Genomic DNA, 20,226 nt, shown 5'->3' on the forward strand with positions numbered 1-20,226 from the left:
GGTGCAAAACTGCACAAGTTGCAACAGCCAGGGAACTATAGCGTCGCTCGCATTTATTGCACTTGCGTGCTCAGCCTGAGCCTCAGAGTCAGAGTAATTTCCCTCTCTGTTAAGCACGCTTTGGAGATCTCTTCGACATATTGTCCCACACGCTCGGCGGCAGTCGCTGAATGCACAGAACAGTGGGCGTAACTCACTCATGTAGGTGGGGTGACGTCACCCCAGGCTCTGCTTGCATGCAGGCACAGACACAGCGGAGCTAAATGACGACTGATGAGAACCGCTTGGGGAACCGTTAATAAAAAAAACGATGGAACCGGCTCCGGATCCGCAATGTCGGAAACCGGGTCTGAAATGGACCTCGACAGAACCGAAAGTGCTATATACTTCTCCAGTACAGCAGTGCAGAGCCGAGAGAGTGACACATTTCTTTTGGATGTAAACTGCGCAGCTAAGAGCGGGGGAGACGCGCTGTGCGCTCTGATCGAGACGGTTATTTTTTATTTATTAATTAGAAACAAATGGGCTAGGGTACAGCCTTAGTGTGTGTGTGTGTGTGTGTGTGTGTGCATGACCTGGATTTGACAAGCAACCGATCTGGATGTGTGTGCGTGTGCGTGTGGGGTTAGTGTTTGTCTGTCGTGCTCCAGATTGAGGCTTGGCCTTTCATTAACCTTTTCTCTTAATCTGCAGGCCGTTCTGCAGCTTGATGCACGCTGAACGGCGCTAACGTGGGCGACCACAGCGGTACGGACAGACGGACGGGGACAAAGCTCTGTTGCAGCGCTATGTGGAAGCACGTGTGCTGCTGCCAGTGGTCCTCTATAGTAATACCGCTATGTAGAAATACTCTGTTACAAGTGAAAGTCCGGAATTCAAAATGCACTCGAGATAAAATACAAAAGTGTTGCCTTCAAAATGTACCAAAAGTAGAAAGTACTCATTATGCAGAATGTCCCATTGTTGAACTTGCAGATCTGCTATTTTCAAAATGGCCAAAATGTACAGTATAGGGGCTGATGTGGTTAATGTAATGTTTTGTAATGATAATCAAAATCTACAAAGTAACGAGTAACTAAAGCTTTCAAATGAATGTAGTGAAGTAAAAGTACAATATTTGGATCTGAGATTTAGTCGAGTGTATTGGAAATACAAATACCCCAACATTGTATTTAAGTACAGTACTTGAGTAAATGTACTTAGTTACTTTCCAGCACTGGAAGCTGAGAGAGCATCTGGACACGCTGATGACGATCCCAGAGGGGGAAGCGGAGAACATTTAACCCATGCTGAACGGGCACCCATTTTGGTGTCGGCATCATGTTATGCTTTAGCTATTGAAAAATAGCAGATCTACAAGCTCATATCGCGCCACCGAGTGGCGCGATACGAGCTTGTAGGTCTGCTATTTTAAAAAAATCAAAGAGCGACTGACATTTTTAGAATCTGATCTCAGGTCAGAATGGGTTCATCAGACCAGCGTGTGTCCGGCGGAAACCTCGTATGAATCTGATCTCAGGTCAGAATGGGTTAAGTGGATGACGGCCACGATCAGACGAGGAGGAGGAATAATGTCTGGAACATTTTGTTTTTATTAGAATTATGTTTAGGTTTTACCGTTCTAAACCCTGCTGTTCTACATACAGCCTTTATGAAATGGTTTTATGGAAGATGGTCAATGACCTGAACATGTATCCCATTGACCCATTAAAATACTCTTTATGCTACTGCTATACATGACAGTACAGTATGACCAGTTCATAAATTATCTGATCTTAAAATAACAAATAAGCGAACATATTTGATCTACGAGGCAACGTGTCGTGCTGCAACACGCTGTGAGCTTGTAGATCTGCCATTATACCACTGCACAAAAATGCTTTTCGAAAGAAGACAGGCTTTGATTGAATCCAAATGATACAATCTGCCCTTATGCCACAGTTGGCCCAGGCCAGACTTTTATTTTTATTTTTTTTACAAAAAAACACAGTATATAGAGCCCTGAGGGACTCTGGTCAAACATCAGGGTTTAACCCATTCTGACCAGAGATCAGATTCATACGAGGTTTCCGCCGGACACACACTGGTCTGATGAACCCATTCTGACCTGAGATCAGATTCTAAAAATGTCAGTCGTTCTTCGATTTTTCAAAAAATAGCAGACCTACAAGCTCGTATCGCGCCACTCGGTGGCGCGATATGAGCTTGTAGATCTGCTATTTTTCAATAGCTAAAGCATAACATGATGCCGACACCAAAATGGGTGCCCGTTCAGAATGGGTTAAGTGGTTAAGTGACCGACCGTGTCAACAGCCGCTTCCAGATAGATGCTACGCTTCTCTGCCCGAACACCGAGATCATCATCATCATTCCCACCCTTCAAATTAACTTCTACGGCTGCCGTTGTTATGTTTTTATCCTGCCCGCGGGCGCCTTGAGAATGGCGGACCAGACAGATTTATGTTCCCCGGCGCGGGGAGGGGGAGTGACAATAAACAATAATAGTGCCATCTCTCTCTCTATCTCTCTCTATCTCTCTCAAAGTGGGGGTCGGGGGACTGTTCCAGGGAGTCCCCAGCAAACAGAGTTAATATAAGAGTTAATATAGATCAAAATCACCACTTTAACCCCATCTTTTTTTTTTTTAATAGCCGATCTACAAACAAACAAACAAAATTTGCGAACACTGTGGCTTCGGGTTTTGAAAGAGAATTACACATATTTTCTCTTATGGGGACACTGTGTGGGTGGGGGGGGGGGGGGGGTCCTTGACGTAAAAACGAGGAGGGTTCCTTCTACAGATTGGAAAAGGGTATACTGTATGCATGGTGTATCAAGTACACAATGCATACAGTATCTAACAGTAAGCAAAACAAACATGTTCATCAATTCAACAGATGAACATATTTGTGTGTAATCGAGGGACTATGGGACACGTATACTGACAGTTAAGGCTCATTTAAGCCATTCTGAACGGGAACCCATTTTGGTGTCAGCAACAGCATCATGTCGTGCTTTAGCTATTTAAAAATAGCAGATCTACAAGCTCATATGATTTCGGCTCGTCAGAAATTTTCAGTAGCACCGAAGAGCCGACTTTAGGACGGTACCCGCCCCCCCCCGAACCTCAAATGACGTCACATTGTAGGCTCCGAACCGACTTTTATTCGGCTCTAAAATAGGAGTATGAATCAGCAGTGACAAATAAAACCTTCTTGATCCATTTTGACCAGGACAATGGTGTCATGTGAGCAGCGTGCTAAAATACAGGTGTATATATAATAATACATGTTATTACGTTTCGTTTTTGCAAAACCTCTCTTAGTTAATTGTCTCCACCAGGCCGAAGGCATGGGGAGAGAGTATGTTTTGCACTCCGTCCGTCCGTCCGTCCGTCCGTCCGTCCGTGTGTGTGTGTGTGTGTGTGTGTGTGTGTGTGTGTGTGTGTGTGTGTGTGTGTGTGTGTGTGTCCGTCCGTGACCAGCTAATCTCGGCCACCGTTAACACGGTCGATGCCACATTTTGCACACACACTCCCTGGATGCCAACGATGAACCTCTGCCCCAAACTTTCCAGAACGGCCTGTTATAGCGCCACCAGGAGGCCGCTTTGTGCAAAACAAGTTGTCCAAACATCGCGCAAATTGGTACACAGTCTCTCTAGAGCCATTCAACGAAACCGGTCTTTCAGATTTCTCAGACTCCATCCTGATTGGTTAAGATTGGCTTCCAAAGTTCACAGGAGTGCTCAGTTTCAAACAAAATGCTGCAAATCATGAACACATCGCGTGATTTCCGTGAAATTGTGCACCCACATTCCCACTAGGCCGAGGACGAAATGCCACATGAACAATTTCAACTCAGCCTCAAGGTGGCGCTATAACTGGCCGAAAAGTGTTTTTACCTCTAACTGCACGGATCTGTGGATAACTTTGTATGCCAACTCCCTAGAGGCCAAGGAAAAACCTTTTCCTGGAATTTTTCACATTTGCTCATCCTGGTGGAGACCTGTGCCCAGAAGGGCACTTTTTCTAGTTTAATTTATTTTACAAATTGCATTATCCTGAAATATATTGGCAATTATAAAAACACATTTTCAGACGGGAAGAACCATGTAATTTGGAGTCCATGCACTTTAAAGCAACGTTTCAAAATGATCAACGTGGGATTAATTCATGCACATGGTCGAAACTGATGGAATGTTTCATTTGGCTTTAACCCATTCTGAACGGGAACCCATTTTGGTGTCAGCATCATGTCGTGCTTTAGCTATTGAAAAATAGCAGATCTACAAGCTCATATCGCGCCACCGAGTGGCGCGATACGAGCTTGTAGGTCTGCCATTTTTGAAAAATCGAAGAACGACTGACATTTTTAGAATCTGATCTCGGGTCAGAATGGGTTAATCAGACCAGTGTGTGTCCGGCGGAAACCTCGTATGAATCTGATCTCAGGTCAGAATGGGTTAAACTAAAAGGAATCCCTGGAAGGAGCAGCAGCCCGCTCAAGTTCTGAATTGAGCCTCTAATGGCACATAATGGATAAAATGGATAAATGACATCGTCACGGCGGCTGCTTCCTCACACTGCCTGCCTTTAACCCATTTTGGGCGGGAACCTATATTTTGGTGTGTTAAGCATTATGGTATACTTTAGCTATTGCAAAATAGCAGATCTACAAGCTCATGGCACGGCACCGAGAGTTTGTAGATCTGCTATTTTTTTTTAATCGCCAAATCTTTGAATATATATTCTTTCAGAGCAAACGTTTTTAACTCAAAGCTTTGCTTCTGGGGGCTCTCTGGAACGACATATTTTCAGATGGGGTCGGTGGCACATTATCATTTTTGGGGTCCTTGACATGAAATATTGAGAACCACTGATATAGAAACATGAGGTTTTTCCGAATTTTTGTATTTTTATTTTTTTTGACGTCCGGTCTAAATGGATTAAGCACATGATGGAACCCTAGCGGCCCTATTCTGGGCTCGTCATAATAGGTGAACATTTGACAGAAATAGCCCCGTCTCCAAGCCTCACAAAGCAACATATTTCCGGCGAAGAGAGTTGGTGCAGAAAGAGAGAAGAAAGGAGGGTACCAAGCATGGGCCCCCGGCGCCAAGATTTGGTGCAATAATAATAAGTTATAAAGTTAAATTAACCCATTCTGAACGGGCACCCATTTTGGTGTTAGCATCATGTTATGCTTTAGCTATTGCAAAATAGCAGATCTACAAGCTCATAGCGCGCCACCGAGTGGCGCGATACGAGCTTGTAGGTCTGCCATTTTTGAAAAATCGAAGAACGACTGACATTTTTAGAATCTGATCTCAGGTCAGAATGGGTTCATCAGACCAGTGTGTGTCCAGTGGAAAACCTCGTATGAATCTGATCTCAGGTCAGAATGGGTTAAGCACATGATGGAACCCTAGCGGCCCTATTCTGGGCTCGTCATAATAGGTGAACATTTGACAGAAATAGCCCCGTCTCCAAGCTTCACAAAGCAACCATATTTCCGGCGAAGAGAGTTGGTGCAGAAAGAGAGAAGAAAGGAGGGTACCAAGCATGGGCCCCCGGCGCCAAGATTTGGTGCAATAATAATAAGTTATAAAGTTAAATTAAGAAGTAAGAGCGTTCTCCCGGGTGCTTCGAACACCACTGAGTGACTTTCATTGAAATGAATTGCTGGGGGGGGTCCATCCCTTTAGATATATCTATGGGCAGGAGCCTATATCTGCTGTTACTGTATAGCGTGTGGCAGCTTAGTACACCCCCCCAGCCATGATGTACAAGTACACCCCCATAGTATGTCACAGGGACTTATACCCTCAATCCCTGGATCCCATTTATAACAGTCTTTGGTTTGACCAGTCCGGGGGGGATTGAAGACCCTGACCTCTCCCCCCTAACAGCAAGGCCATGTGGCCAAGAGTATAGATTGTATCCCATGCAGCTGTAGATCAGATCACAGTCAAACTGAAGGGTTAAGATAAGATACAACTTGTATTGATCCGAAGGGAAAGCGAGGGAAATCCAGTAACCAGAAGCAAGCACAACAGTTAAAAGATACAATTACAGAGCTAAAAGCACATGAGTTAGATTTTTCATACCAACCTGCAAATTGATAAATAGACTTCCCATTTGAAAATCTTTTGTGCCAGGGAACCCAGAAGAGAAGATTTGTCTCGACATAAATCAAAATGGTAAATGCTACTTTTGAACAGCCAATGTATTAAAATTGATAAAGTGTTCAAAATGATTGTGTTGCCGTATTAACACATTTTGCCGAGGACCTCCTAGAACCTCCAGCCAAGGACACCTGGGGGTCCCCGGACCCCAGGTTGAGAACCTGACGAGTTAGATCTGCTGTACATGTACTGTTCCAAAATATGGCAATCATCCATTTTTCATGAACCTAGATTGTCTTTAACCCATTCTGAACGGGCACCCATTTTGGTGTCAGCATCATGTTATGCTTTAGCTATTGAAAAATAGCAGATCTACAAGCTCATATCGCGCCACCGAGTGGCGCGATACAAGCTTGTAGGTCTGCTATTTTTGAAAAAAATCGAACAACGACTGACATTTTTAGAATCTGATCTCAGGTCAGAATGGGTTCGTCAGACCAGCGTGTGTCCGGCGGAAACCTCGTATGAATCTGATCTCAGGTCAGAATGGGTTAATATTCATAGCGGCACACGGGGAAAATCCATCCGGTTGTGCCAAAGAAAAAGGCAGCAGCTGCAGGCAGCCTTTGTAGGTGGGCCTAGGATCAGCCTGGCTGCATTGCATGGGCCCACCCACATTCTACATGTACAACTGGCACATCCAGAACCTGAAATCCTGGCACTGTGCCTGACCTGCTGACCTATATTCTGAATAGAAACAACCAATCAGTTGCACTGTAAAAAATAATAGTGCGTTGCTGTCGGGCGGAAAACCTCTTATGTCCATATTTTAACTTTTAGTTTATTTTTTCACCCCTATTTTATCACACTACAGCGTCTCACACAAGCATCAAAGGATGCTTACACAAAGATCCATACGCTCAAAACGTGTGTGAAGTGACGCGTGTTGAGCTTGTAGATCTGCTACTTTGTTTGGTGTTTTGGGATTTTTTATTCCAGGAAAGTAACCAGTTTTGGATATACGAGGATTCCAAAACGAGAAATGCGATACAGTACATCTTGACAACCCACACAAGCACACACGTGGGTGCAAAGACACACACGGTTTCTTCAGCACACCGTTCTTTGTTTTGTATGAGGTTGACTGAGCATATTAAATTAACCCATTCTGACCTGAGATCAGATTCATACGAGGTTTCCGCCGGACACACACTGGTCTGATGAACCCATTCTGACCTGAGATCAGATTCTAAAAATGTCAGTCGCTCTTCGATTTTTCAAAAATAGCAGACCTACAAGCTCGTATCGCGCCACTCGGTGGCGCGATATGAGCTTGTAGATCTGCTATTTTTAAATAGCTAAAGCATAACATGATGCTGACACCAAAATGGGTGCCCGTTCAGAATGGGTTAAGCTACTGTGTGTGACTGTGTGTGAGTGTGCGTGTGCGTGCACACGTGCAGCAAAGCCAACTATATATGAAGCTGGGAATTACAGGCTTATCAGCAGCGAGAAAGAGCACAGGTGGTGATGTTAATTCGAAGACGAAACCTTTCAGGGTGCAAAAAAAAAAAGGTAGCCACAGGGCCATGTTCCAGAACAAGGCGACGCGACGAGTTTCAAAGCCATTGTTATTGGCGGTCAGTGGTTTTGGTGACTCGACTCGACACGACAAACACTTATCGGTTAATGTGCTCAGAGCCGGTGAGCGGCGGAGCTCCGGTTCCAAAAAGCAAACGCCAAAGTGCCCCGTTCACCTTCAGAGGGCTGGCGCGTGATTCATCTGAGGTGATTCATCTCTCAGTGCCAAAAGGAAACCATCCGGAGCCAGAGGAAAGACTCCCCGAAAGACAGAGATACAGAGTCTAGTAAGCGGCATACAGTGGTGGGAAAAGGTACTGATGTTTTACTTAACCCATTCTGACCTGAGATCAGATTCACACGAGGTTTCCGCCGGACACACACTGGTCTGATGAACCCATTCTGACCTGAGATCAGATTCCAAAAAATGTCAGTCGTTCTTCGATTTTTCAAAAAATAGCAGACCTACAAGCTCGTATCGCGCCACTCGGTGGCGCGATATGAGCTTGTAGATCTGCTATTTTTAAATAGCTAAAGCATAACATGATTCCAAAACCAATATGGGTGCCCGGTCAGAATGGGTTAAGTACACGTATCAATATAGTGCAATGTAGAAATACAGTGTTACAAGTGAAAAGTGCCACAGTATTACTATCAAAATGTATTCTAAAGTACCGAAAGTAGAATCTACTCACAATGTAGAATTTTCCATTTTACAAGTTTTCAAATGTAAATATATTGTTTTTTATATAGCATTATCTGCAAGCTCACAATGTGTCACATTACGACGCATTGTGAGCTTGTAGATCAGCTAGTTTTAAATGGCCAAAATATGTTTTGTAATGATAATCAAAACCTACAAAAGTAAATAGTACAATTTCAAATATTTGTAGTGGAGTGCAAGTACAATATTAGTAGAAGGAAAGTACTGACATTTTAAAATACTTCAGTAAAGTAGAAATTCCTCAAATCTGTACTTGTACTGTGCATGAACTTACTACACCACTGCTGGCATGGCTGCACTATGCTGTGCAATTGAGGCCATCAGACAGTTAGCTAAATTAATTAGCCTATCCGTTATCTCTCTAAGTAGCTTGAATCCACCCCCCTAAATAGAATAGCCTACATCTTAAAACTGTCAATTGAAAACATTCAACAGTGTCTGAGTGTAGTGGAATAATTTCTACCCTTCATCATTCCGTTTTAAATTGGGCTACAGTGATATGCATGAGTGGCCCAGGAAATAATTCCCTGTTCATTTTCCCCATTCAAAAATAATTTATTTAAGACGTTTACACCGCGGAGAAGGGAAACTCGTGACAAATGACAATAAACAATGTTTTAGGAAAAAAAACACATTTTGTTTTGTTTTTCTTCTTACTAATTATTTGCGTTACATGCGTTAAGGTTGGTGAACATGCATTAAGGTTGGCGAACATGCATTAAGGTTGGTGAACATGCATTAAGGTTGGCGACCATGCATTAAGGTTGGCGAACATGCATTATGGTTGGCGAACATGCATTAAGGTTGGCGAACATGCATTAAGGTTGGCGAACATGCATTAAGGTTGGCGAACATGCATTAAGGTTGGCGACCATGCATTAAGGTTGGCGAACATGCATTATGGTTGGCGACCATGCATTACGGTTGGCGAACATGCATTATGGTTGGCGAACATGCATTAAGGTTGGCGAACATGCATTAAGGTTGGCGAACATGCATTAAGGTTGGCGAACATGCATTAAGGTTGGCGACCATGCATTAAGGTTGGCGACCATGCATTAAGGTTGGCGACCATGCATTAAGGTTGGTGAACATGCATTAAGGTTGGTGAACATGCATTAAGGTTGGCGACCATGCATTAAGGTTGGTGAACATGCATTAAGGTTGGTGAACATGCATTAAGGTTGGCGACCATGCATTACGGTTGGCGACCATGCATTAAGGTTGGCGAACATGCATTAAGGTTGGCGAACATGCATTAAGGTTGGCGAACATGCATTAAGGTTGGTGAACATGCATTAAGGTTGGCGACCATGCATTAAGGTTGGTGAACATGCATTAAGGTTGGTGAACATGCATTAAGGTTGGCGAACATGCATTAAGGTTGGCGAACATGCATTAAGGTTGGCGAACATGCATTAAGGTTGGCGAACATGCATTAAGGTTGGCGAACATGCATTAAGGTTGGTGAACATGCATTAAGGTTGGCGAACATGCATTAAGGTTGGCGACCATGCATTAAGGTTGGCGAACATGCATTAAGGTTGGCGAACATGCATTAAGGTTGGCGAACATGCATTAAGTTTGGCGACCATGCATTAAGTTTGGCGAACATGCATTAAGGTTGGCGACCATGCATTAAGGTTGGCGACCATGCATTAAGGTTGGCGACCATGCATTAAGGTTGAAGAAATTGAAGAAAGAAAGAAAGAAAGAAAGAAAGAAAGAAAGAAAGAAAGAAAGAAAGAAAGAAAGAAAGAAAGAAAGACCTCTATCTCTTTGATATGAATAAAGCCATGGCACAGGATTACACAGATTTATTCCATTGTTTCACACCTAAGTGAAGCTGGAACAAAATCAAGAACAGAAGAATAATGAGGATGAAAGGAGAGGAACAGGAGGCGGGTGAGAGAGAGAAGGGAACAGAGAGACACAGAGGCTGGAAGGAGAGCATGAGATAACATGACAGTTTGAAAGGTACAGTGTGTGAAGGCTGACCTCGGTCGAGTACAGTACATGTACAGTACAGTGTTGTGTCACGTGTGGACTAAAGTGTGTCTCTATCTCTGTATGTTACTGTAGTACAGGACTGACAAGGTAAGGCACGCACACAAGCACGCAGGCACAAACAAAACAAGCCTTGAGAAATGGCTCGAGAGCTTGGCAAGAAACACAATTGGACCTGGAAAAGGATAAAGCGAGTGAGGCTTCAATATTAAAGTTCTGGCTTCATTTTAGCAGGTAAAGCCAGAATTGTACTTCGTTATAAAGGGCGGTGCCACGCCGAAAACAGACAACATGCAATCAATCTCACAACACTAGCATGTCCGAACCCATCTCACCTACTATGACTATGAAAGGTCAAGATGACCGTGTTTTTCGTGCGATTTGATTGGCCACTCTCTCCCCCACTCGTCTAATGATCTTCCCACCTCTCCCTGCACCCGTTGGCGGCTTGCCATTGTCTTCTAAATGTTACATTCCAACTAATTCCTCATGACTGTATACAAATGTAGGGTGTAGGCTACTCACAACATGCAGAATAAATGTTGTTTTAGAGGTTATATTTGTTATATGCGGTTTGCAGAAATAACAATGTCTGATTTTATTTCTCCCGAAAATATATGGTGAAATATGGTGTGTTGACTAACTGGCGTATTGTTTCCACCAAGCGCATAGCTCAATAAATGTTGACTATATACACGCCATCTTTATAGCATAATTATGTAAGGTGGTGATGATAAAAATAAATCAATAAATATATAGACTACACGTGTATGGGTAAGGGGTCGGGCGCATCGATGTAATTATTAATATATATTTGATTGATTGTGCCAGCGCCAGCAGAGAGGTCCGCATCCCCGCAGCAGAAGGTTTATAGCAGCACGGTTTAGATACACACCATAGGATAGATCAAGTCATGTGACGCATCACCGCCCCAAATAGTGCTACAGCGTTATCTAAAATGCACTTCCGCATACCTCACCGGCAGTTACTTGGATTCATGAACATGCCTCTGCGAGAGAGGGAGAGAGAGAGAAAAAAAAAGGAAAGAGCTGTGGGTGCGTGCCATAGACTGTAAAAAATATGGACAAAGCGTTCGCCGGGTCTAACATGGACGTAAAATGAAGCCTGTTATTCCTGCACTGTAAGTCGCCATCTTTCTAGATCCGTTTGGTACCAGCTGGCCATTGGCTGGCTCCGTTTTGGACCAGCTGGCCATTGGCTGCCCAGACAACGAGGCGGGACTTCCCCCCTTCTTCTCCGTTGGTTTTTATTTTGACTCGAGTGGGAGGGGAATCCCGATCATAGACTGTAACGGTAGCCACGCCCCTCAGAACATACGCGATGGTTTTTTTTCTTTATGGTCATTTTTTTAATTAATGGGACCATAATTTTCCAAAAAGAATATTATGACATTAGAAATGAGACTTTAAACTAGTGACTGGAAGAAGAAAGTATTCATGACCATGTTTATTAAGGTAATACAGTCTAGGTGAAGTTGGGCCAAAATACATGGGCCTCTATGGAGCTATGGGGCTTTTTGGGTCCAGTCCAGCGCCACAACAGGCCATTATATGAACTACCGATTTCAAATGAGGCTTCACGAAATATCTGGCTGACTGCCCCCCTGGTGCGTGCAGATCAGTTCCACTGGTCGCTTGCAGAAAAGTTTACAGACAAAGAAGGACGGACAGAACCGTTATCTTTTGACTGACAAAACATTTAGAGGTTCGGTATAGGTCCATCGGGAAATGTAGGTGGGAGGCATACTTTGGTTAGACATAGCATTGGTTAGACATGGGTTACGGTTAGGTTTAGGTGTGCTGCCTCGTGGGAGGTTAGGGTTAGGGTGAGGGTTTGAGATAGGTTGTAGATGTAGGACTAATGACTATAACATCCCTCATCATGGATAATAATCATTGTATTCCTATTATCTTATCAACATAGTAAACAAATTCCAAGTTAACCAGCCAAACATAATATGATTGAATTAGTTGGAAATGGAATGCAGGCGTTGGCAGTTGAAATGCAAATGCCCAATTAGCTTGAACAATCTCATCTCCAGCTGTCGGGAGGTGTGAAACTTCACTGCTTGCGGGGGAGAAAGGGTGACGACGTCTAATATTTAGAAAAAGTCATGCAAGGGGAACTTTCTCAGAACTCCATGGGCAAAGAAAATGCACTTAAAAATCTCAAAATCGGTCAGATGGACCGATTAGACGTGCTAGTGTTAATATTATGCTCTTGTGAGGACAGTCAGTCACACACACACGTGAGTCGAAGTAATATGCTTAAATTGTCCTCTCTGTAATCTTTGCGAGATCACTGGACTGTTGGAGATAGGCAGATGTATGCACTCCCCTTTTCAATAATGTCTTGTTCAGAGCAATATTTCGGGGGGACTCTTAAAAGCCTCGCTTGTGAGAACAAAGCGATTTACATTGTGGAGAACCATCCGGAATATTCAAAGCCCCACGTGACAGTGATATCTTTACAGTCTCTCTTATTCGATCAAATCAAATTGATTTTTTTCCCCCTGACCTCCAAATGGCATTTGTATCAAAGCCTTTTGTAAATGCTTGGCAGCAGTACAACTGTGCGTCCAACGACATACTTAACCCATTCTGACCGGGCACCCATTTTGGTGTCAGCATCATGTTATGCTTTGGCTATTTAAAAATAGCAGATCTACAAGCTCATATCGCGCCACCGAGTGGCGCGATACGAGCTTGTAGGTCTGCTATTTTTGAAAAATCGAAGAACGACTGACTTAGAAACATAGATTTTTCAGAAACCTGTCAGGATGTAGAAGACGTTTATATAATCTGATCTCAGGTCAGAATGGGTTAATCATTTTATATTGGACTATACATCACGGACAATGACCAAAAATAATCTCGGCTCTCATTAAACTCAAGATTGTGTACATAACATTAAATCTTAGGGCCAGAACAGTGCCCTCGTCTTGGAATAATAATTCACATTCACTAATACATATAATCCATTAACGTTGCCCATTTGGGAGGCTATTCATTTTGTTAAGAAGCATAAATAAATCCTCCATATTTCATTATCCAGGGATGACTTTTCTTTGTGCTCTATATAGTTGTATGCAGCACATTACTGAATTAATTCACACGCCGTTTCCTTTGGCAGAAAACTATTAAACGATGATTACAACCGCAGCAGAACTTAATAATTCCATTGAATGCTTTCTAGAGAAGCGGGAGACCAACAGGGGTCATCAAATTAATGGCTTAGGTAGAGATGCAACGATACTGATTTTTCAATTCCGATCCGATCCGATATATTAATTTAGAAATTTCCCGATATCCGATATTTGCCGATCCAATATTTGCTGTAGGCTACATTGCAAAACAAATAAATACAAAAAATGCATTAACTTTCAATAAGCCATTTATTAATTGTACAAATGCCTTGAATTTAAATTCAAAGAGGGGATGTTTATGGTTAAGTGTTTAACCTGTAAAAATAAGAATAAGAAGTGTTTAATCTGTAAACCTTAAGGAAATGGCAACCTGTTAATTAATACTATGGTTTATTATTATTATTATTATGTGCAAAGGTAAATTTTTACCCCTAAAGTGATGCCTGCATGTAACCAGTTAATTAATACTATGGTTTATTAATAATAATAATAGTAATTATTATTATTGCTATATACACAATATATATACCCATAATGTGATGCCTGGAATCAGCTGCGCTATCATGTGACAAAAGCCTTGAGCCTTACTGACAGAACTCGGGGAGAAAGAAAATACCTCAGGACGTTTGTTATGGTGCTAGCTGGTGTTGTGTTGCTACTTTAGTTTGCAAACTCTGTCTTTGTCTTAAGAATTGCACTAAACTTACAATCTGAATCAATATTTGAGCTTCTGACAACAATGTCATGGTTTGATAACTGAGCCAATTATATAAAGACGGATTTAACCGCGACGACGACGCGCGCTTATTATTCATCATCATAGCAGCATTTTTTTTCAATGGCAATAATAAAGTTACAAATATTTAATCACACGCTAAACAGCACGTGTGTGCAGTTAATATATATAGCAGAAGAATGGATTGCAAGAGCAATCTCAACAACAATGTCAGAACGCAGCTCCACACAACTGAACTGCGCATGCAGTGACTTGACTGATCCGTGCGACGACGGGTAAACTTTATACTTTTAATACTGTTAAGTCTGTAAGTGATTCCATTCTCTTGGACTTAAACACTCTCCATTCTTCACGAGAAAATAAACTGTTTGCAGTCTGTACATGTACTGGAGGTTGGATTCGCTCACTGCACTGTCTGTGCAGGACGGACTGTAGTAAACATTAAACACGTGTCCCCCTCCTGTATCGGAGCGTGTATCGGTGGCGTCAAATCCGATCTCCGATACATTAATTAAGCTGGATCGGAGGCCGATACCGATATAATATCGGATCGGTTGCATCTCTAGGCTTAGGAATGTGACAAAAGAAATGCCCATCAATTCAAGTCTCCATGGGGTGAGTAATCAATAGAGGAAAAAGTCATTTTGGGGGTGAACTATCCCTTAAAGATCTGCTATTTATTGAAAAGCAAAGAAAACCCCCAGGGCGGGAACCCCTTTTGGTGTTAGCATTATGTTATGCTTTAGCTATTGAAAAATAGCAGACCTACAAGCTCATAGCGCGTCACAGAGTGGCGCGCTACGAGCTTGTAGGTCTGCTATTTTTGAAAAATCGAAGAACGACTGACATAGAAACATAGCTTTTTCAGAAAACTGTCAGGATGTAGAAGACATTTTTAGAATCTGATCAGAATGGATTAAACAATGATTATTAATAACAACCGCAGCAGAACATAATTCCATTTAATGCATTCTAGAGCAGTGGTTCCTAAAGTGTGGTCACGGGACCAGGGGTCATCAAATTATTGGCTTAGGAATGTGACAAAAACGAAAAGGAAAAAAATGGAAAAAATCCATCAATTCATGTCTCCATGGGGTGGAGTGAGTGATCAACAGTGTTGGGCGCGTTACTTTAAAAAAGTAATTAGTTATAGTTACTAGTTACTTCTCCAAAAAAGTAACTGAGTTAGTAACTGAATTACTCTATTGTAAAAGTAACTAGTTACTAGGAAAAGTAACTATTTGCGTAAAAAATATGTGTAATATGTCTAAGAATTTGGATTGTTTTTGGGAGCAGGTTTCACAAGGTAGAACAGCATAGACACGTAGCCTACTTACAAGTTACAACTTACACATAAGACATAATAACCTTTTGCCATGAGGGAGAAATATACTTCAACTTCAATATATGTATTGCACTTCAATATAATATTTATTGAACCTCAACAGTAAACCAGGTGTAATTGCCTACACCAGTGGCTCTCAAACTTTTTGGACCTCAAAAGTCCAACAACTTCAGACAAGACAACTGGTAGACAATACTGTCTAATTAAAGACACAAATTGGCTCAGAACTTAAGACAACTGGTCAGTGGTCAGTCACTCACGCACGCACACGCACACGAGTCCCTCCCCTGCATATCTCTCTCTCTCTCTCTCTCTCTCTCTCTCTCTCTCTCTCTCAAGCTTGGGGACGCTTAACATAATAACGGAGCACATTTCATTGTCAGTAACGGTAACTGCGTTGTAACAATGACAATTGTAATTAATTAGATTACCCGTTACTGAAAAAAATAACGACGTTAGGTAGCGCCGTTTGTTTAAACGCCGTTATACCCAACACTGGTGATCAATAGAGGTAAAAGTCATTTTGGGGTGAACCGCGACTTCTACAGACTCAACCAACAACCTCAGATCAGACAAGAGGACCCGCTGGGTTGAAGCAAGCAACAGATCAAATGCCATGGACGTTTCGGGCTGATTCACACTGAGAAAGGCCGTATGGGCCAAAACTGTTCCGTTGTTTGATCTGCTGCTGAGGCTTTTACAAAGAAAATAATAATAATAATAAGAGATCCTCAAAAGGACACAAGAGACAGCGAGAGAGTACTGTTGAAGATGTTGTACAAAATAAAGTAGAGGTGGCTTCAACTTTTTCAGCCCCTACAATGATGCGGTGAACATCAATCACCCATCATTTTCACACCCACACTCACTCAAAGTGGACCAATTTCTTTCTTCGCTCGTCGAATGGAAGAAAAGCTAATCATTGCCGTTAGCCAGTTTCTCTGACCTATCGAACCCTACCCGTTTAACCCATTCTGACCGGGCACTCATTTTGGTGTCAGCATCATGTCGTGCTTTAGCTATTTAAAAATAGCAGATCTACAAGCTCATATCGCGCCACCGAGTGGCGCGATACGAGCTTGTAGGTCTGCTATTTTTGAAAAACCTAAGACACTTTTAGAATCTGATCTCGGGTCAGAATGGGTTAATGATGAAACTGTCAGGATGTAGAGGACATTTTTAGAATCTGAACTCAGGTCAGAATGGTTTAATTTACAAAGTGTGGCTTGGGTACTAAGCGACTCGGGAAGCAACGTAGCTGTCAATGCGTGGGCGTTTTGTAGCATCTGTCAATGCTATAGTGTGACGACGCACAGAATTAGTCTCCCCTCTAGCCATTGATGCGTTGCAGATTTGATACGCTGTTTGGAGGAAGCACAGTTTCCATCGCCAAAGTGTTCAAAATAACAGAAAAAAAAACACAGACAAGGCAGAGTCACACAGTTTCTAAGATCATCCTCCCCCGGATCATGACCTAAACACGACAGCATACAATCAACACAATCAACATACGACTAGAAACATTTCCCCAATGTGCCCTCCTCCATACCTCCGGTGTCCTGGCCCCAGCTGTGGGCTAGCAGAGAGAGGATTGCCATGCTTGTCCCCAGCCATCTGAAGAGCATCCACCTCTGCCTCATCTTCCGTGGAGCCTTAGTGCCTGGACACCTGCATGAAGACAAACGCAAGCTTTAGTGCCTATAGTGACGTATAGGTATTGCAATATATCCGGTCATGTTTGGAGCTCAGTGTGCAGCACTTTAACCCATTCTGACCTGAGATCAGATTCATACGAGGTTTCCGCCGGACACACACTGGTCCTGATGAACCCATTCTGACCTGAGATCAGATTCTAAAAAATGTCAGTCGCTCTTCGATTTTTCAAAAATAGCAGACCTACAAGCTCGTATCGCGCCACTCGGTGGCGCGATATGAGCTTGTAGATCTGCTATTTTTAAATAGCTAAAGCATAACATGATGCTGACACCAAAATGGGTGCCCGGTCAGAATGGATTAACCTTGAACAAAGGATTGAGACTTGCATGAGGACAAAAAAACATTCACAAACGTTTTAGCTCGAGAGACCCAAAACAGAAATGAGACATTTGCCTTGGACCCAAACCGGTGAAAATATCAGATCTACAAGCTCGACGCAGCTCAAAATCTTTACAATTAACTTTTCCCCCCCTTTTTCATGGCAATCGTTGCCATTTTATTAATTTTTCTGCCATCTACGTACATATTTGCACCCCTATATACTAGGGTACCGCAGGTGCCAACTACGAGCATGTCCGTAGACCCCTGTATACTCCATATGAAAGCATCGACCGTCGGCGTCCCCACCAGCTATGGGATTTTTACATCCAGGCTCCATTTATCATATTCAAAACTCTGTATCTCCAAAGCTTTGAGCGCTGTACACGATGAGCCGTCTCGCATCCGATGATGGGATTTAATTTGTGACTTTGTCTCGCCTCACACCGGACATGTAACCGTTTCTGACGAGAGGTAAGGGGTATGCACTACTAACGATCACTGATCAACAACAACAGCCCCCACCTCCCTGATAACCCGGAAATGAAACGGAGGCTCGTAGAATGGAAGTCAATGGCTGGCACGTGTTAGCTGTGCTTATGCTACCACAGGAAAAAAGATGATTTATCAAATACTTTTGAACTAATAAAGTAGTATTCGGTTCATTTCATTCAAATTCATATTACAAGTCGTATTCTAATTTTATTATTTCCAATTTAAAAAGTACAATTTGGATGCAGGGACATTGGGAGGTAGCGAAGCGGCAAGCAACCCAAAGTTTGCTACTATCCTATGATCAGTGGAGGGATAAACAGACTTACCCTAGAGTGAACCAATGGAAATATACCTCCATACATACTCGAACACAATAAAGTTCTCAAATCAAAACCTAATCCAGCGGGACTGCTCATCACAGTCAATATTTACACAGATACAAAGTCTTATTCAAACTAAATAAAACTTTTATCCCTTGCAATGCAAGTGCAATATGTGGCTGAGCTCTGTCTCTGTGTGTGTGTCTCTGTGTGTGTGTGTGTGTGTGTGTGTGTGTGTCTCTCTCTCTGTGTGTGTGTGTCTCTCTCTCTGTGTGTGTGTGTGTGTGTGTGTCTCTCTCTCTGTGTGTGTGTCTCTCTCTCTCTGTGTGTGTGTGTGTGTGTCTCTCTCTGTGTCTCTCTCTCTGTGTGTGTCTCTCTCTCTCTCTCTGTGTGTGTCTCTCTCTCTCTGTGTCTCTCTCTCTCTCTGTGTGTCTCTCTCTCTCTCTGTGTGTCTCTCTCTCTCTCTGTGTGTGTCTCTCTCTCTCTCTCTCTCTCTCTCTCTCTGGAGCGAGGACCGCCCTCCGCTCCAAGGCGCTCCGGTCGGGGCCGCGCACCACATCTTTGAGCATGTCCGGACTTACTCTGTGTTTTGGACGTGCAGCAAAAAACTTAAATGTTTTTGTTGCTGCTGCTGAGCGGACGTGTCTGAGCGGAGCGACCGGTGCGCAAATGAAGGTGAGCGGGGGGGAATCAACGTGAGCGAATGAGCTCCAGGAGCGAGGAGCCGCTTTTACTCTGAAAAAAATAAAAGAAAAAGTTTGAGGACAAAGTGTGAAAAACTTACTGCCCTCGAGGTTCCGCCCTCGGGTACAACGATAATTGCCCGGGTGATGACAGTCTAATATAATGTACTTTCCTCTGCGCAGTTCCTGGCAGCTCTTGCATGCACACCTTCACACCGTGTTCACACCGTTAGGCTCCGCCAGGAAGACATACAGTAGTCAAGTTCACTTCCAAAGCCATCCGTTGATTCCTTCCAAGCCACTCTACTATGATCAGCAGTCTCTCTCAGTCAGCCGTCAGTCTGTCAGTGTCCATTAACGTTATGATAGTGCTCTTTATACATGCCTCGTCTTTCATCTATTCCTGCCGCAGCAGAATACGTGCAAGTCTATCTGCAAACCCACCTCCAGGGGGTCCAGGCAGGGGGTCCCCCCCAAGCTTTTATGTCCTAATCGTACACATACTAACTGCCTGGTTTCATTATTGCTCTGTGTCTGTAGTAACAAGGCAAGGCAGGGAGTACATCCAAGAGCAGAGCCATGAGCATAAGTTCAGAGTTCAAAAGAAAATCAATACAAAAGAAAAAGAAAACATATCAAATATAACAATACATACATTTGGTGTGCACTTAACCCATTCTTTGGTCTCTCTGTGCAGCAAGCAACAGATATCAAGCATGAAGTGTGTTAAAATGGAGTACATAACTGACATTCCTATATTTTATATTCATAGTCATTCAGTGCGCCAGACAGTACCATTCAGTACATAAAAAAGCCATAGTGCCAGACAGGATTCAAACGGCGCTATTCAAAATCCAAGTGACAATGATATGCAAAGGAGAGCTTATCCCATTCTGACCGGGCACCCATTTTGGTGTCAGCATCATGTTATGCTTTAGCTATTTAAAAATAGCAGATCTACAAGCTCATATCGCGCCACCGAGTGGCGCGATACGAGCTTGTAGGTCTG

General features: G+C 43.0%; 1 protein-coding gene across 1 annotated transcript in view; it reads right to left on the reverse strand.

Moving 5' to 3' along the window:
• LOC310865260 (protocadherin-15-like) overlaps positions 1-17,325 on the reverse strand; it is a gene marked incomplete at both ends in the record, with an annotated part of 422,228 nt that extends 404,903 nt beyond the window's left edge. The window contains one exon of the mRNA XM_083774285.1: positions 17,235-17,325. Coding sequence (XP_083630411.1) covers positions 17,235-17,325 — 91 coding nt within the window. The remainder of the gene's footprint in view (positions 1-17,234) is intronic.
• Between the last annotated feature and the right edge of the window lie 2,901 nt (positions 17,326-20,226).

The sequence above is a fragment of the Protomyctophum parallelum genome, assembly GCF_964188405.1.
Source record: "Protomyctophum parallelum genome assembly, chromosome: 10".
NCBI classification, from domain to species: domain Eukaryota; kingdom Metazoa; phylum Chordata; class Actinopteri; order Myctophiformes; family Myctophidae; genus Protomyctophum; species Protomyctophum parallelum.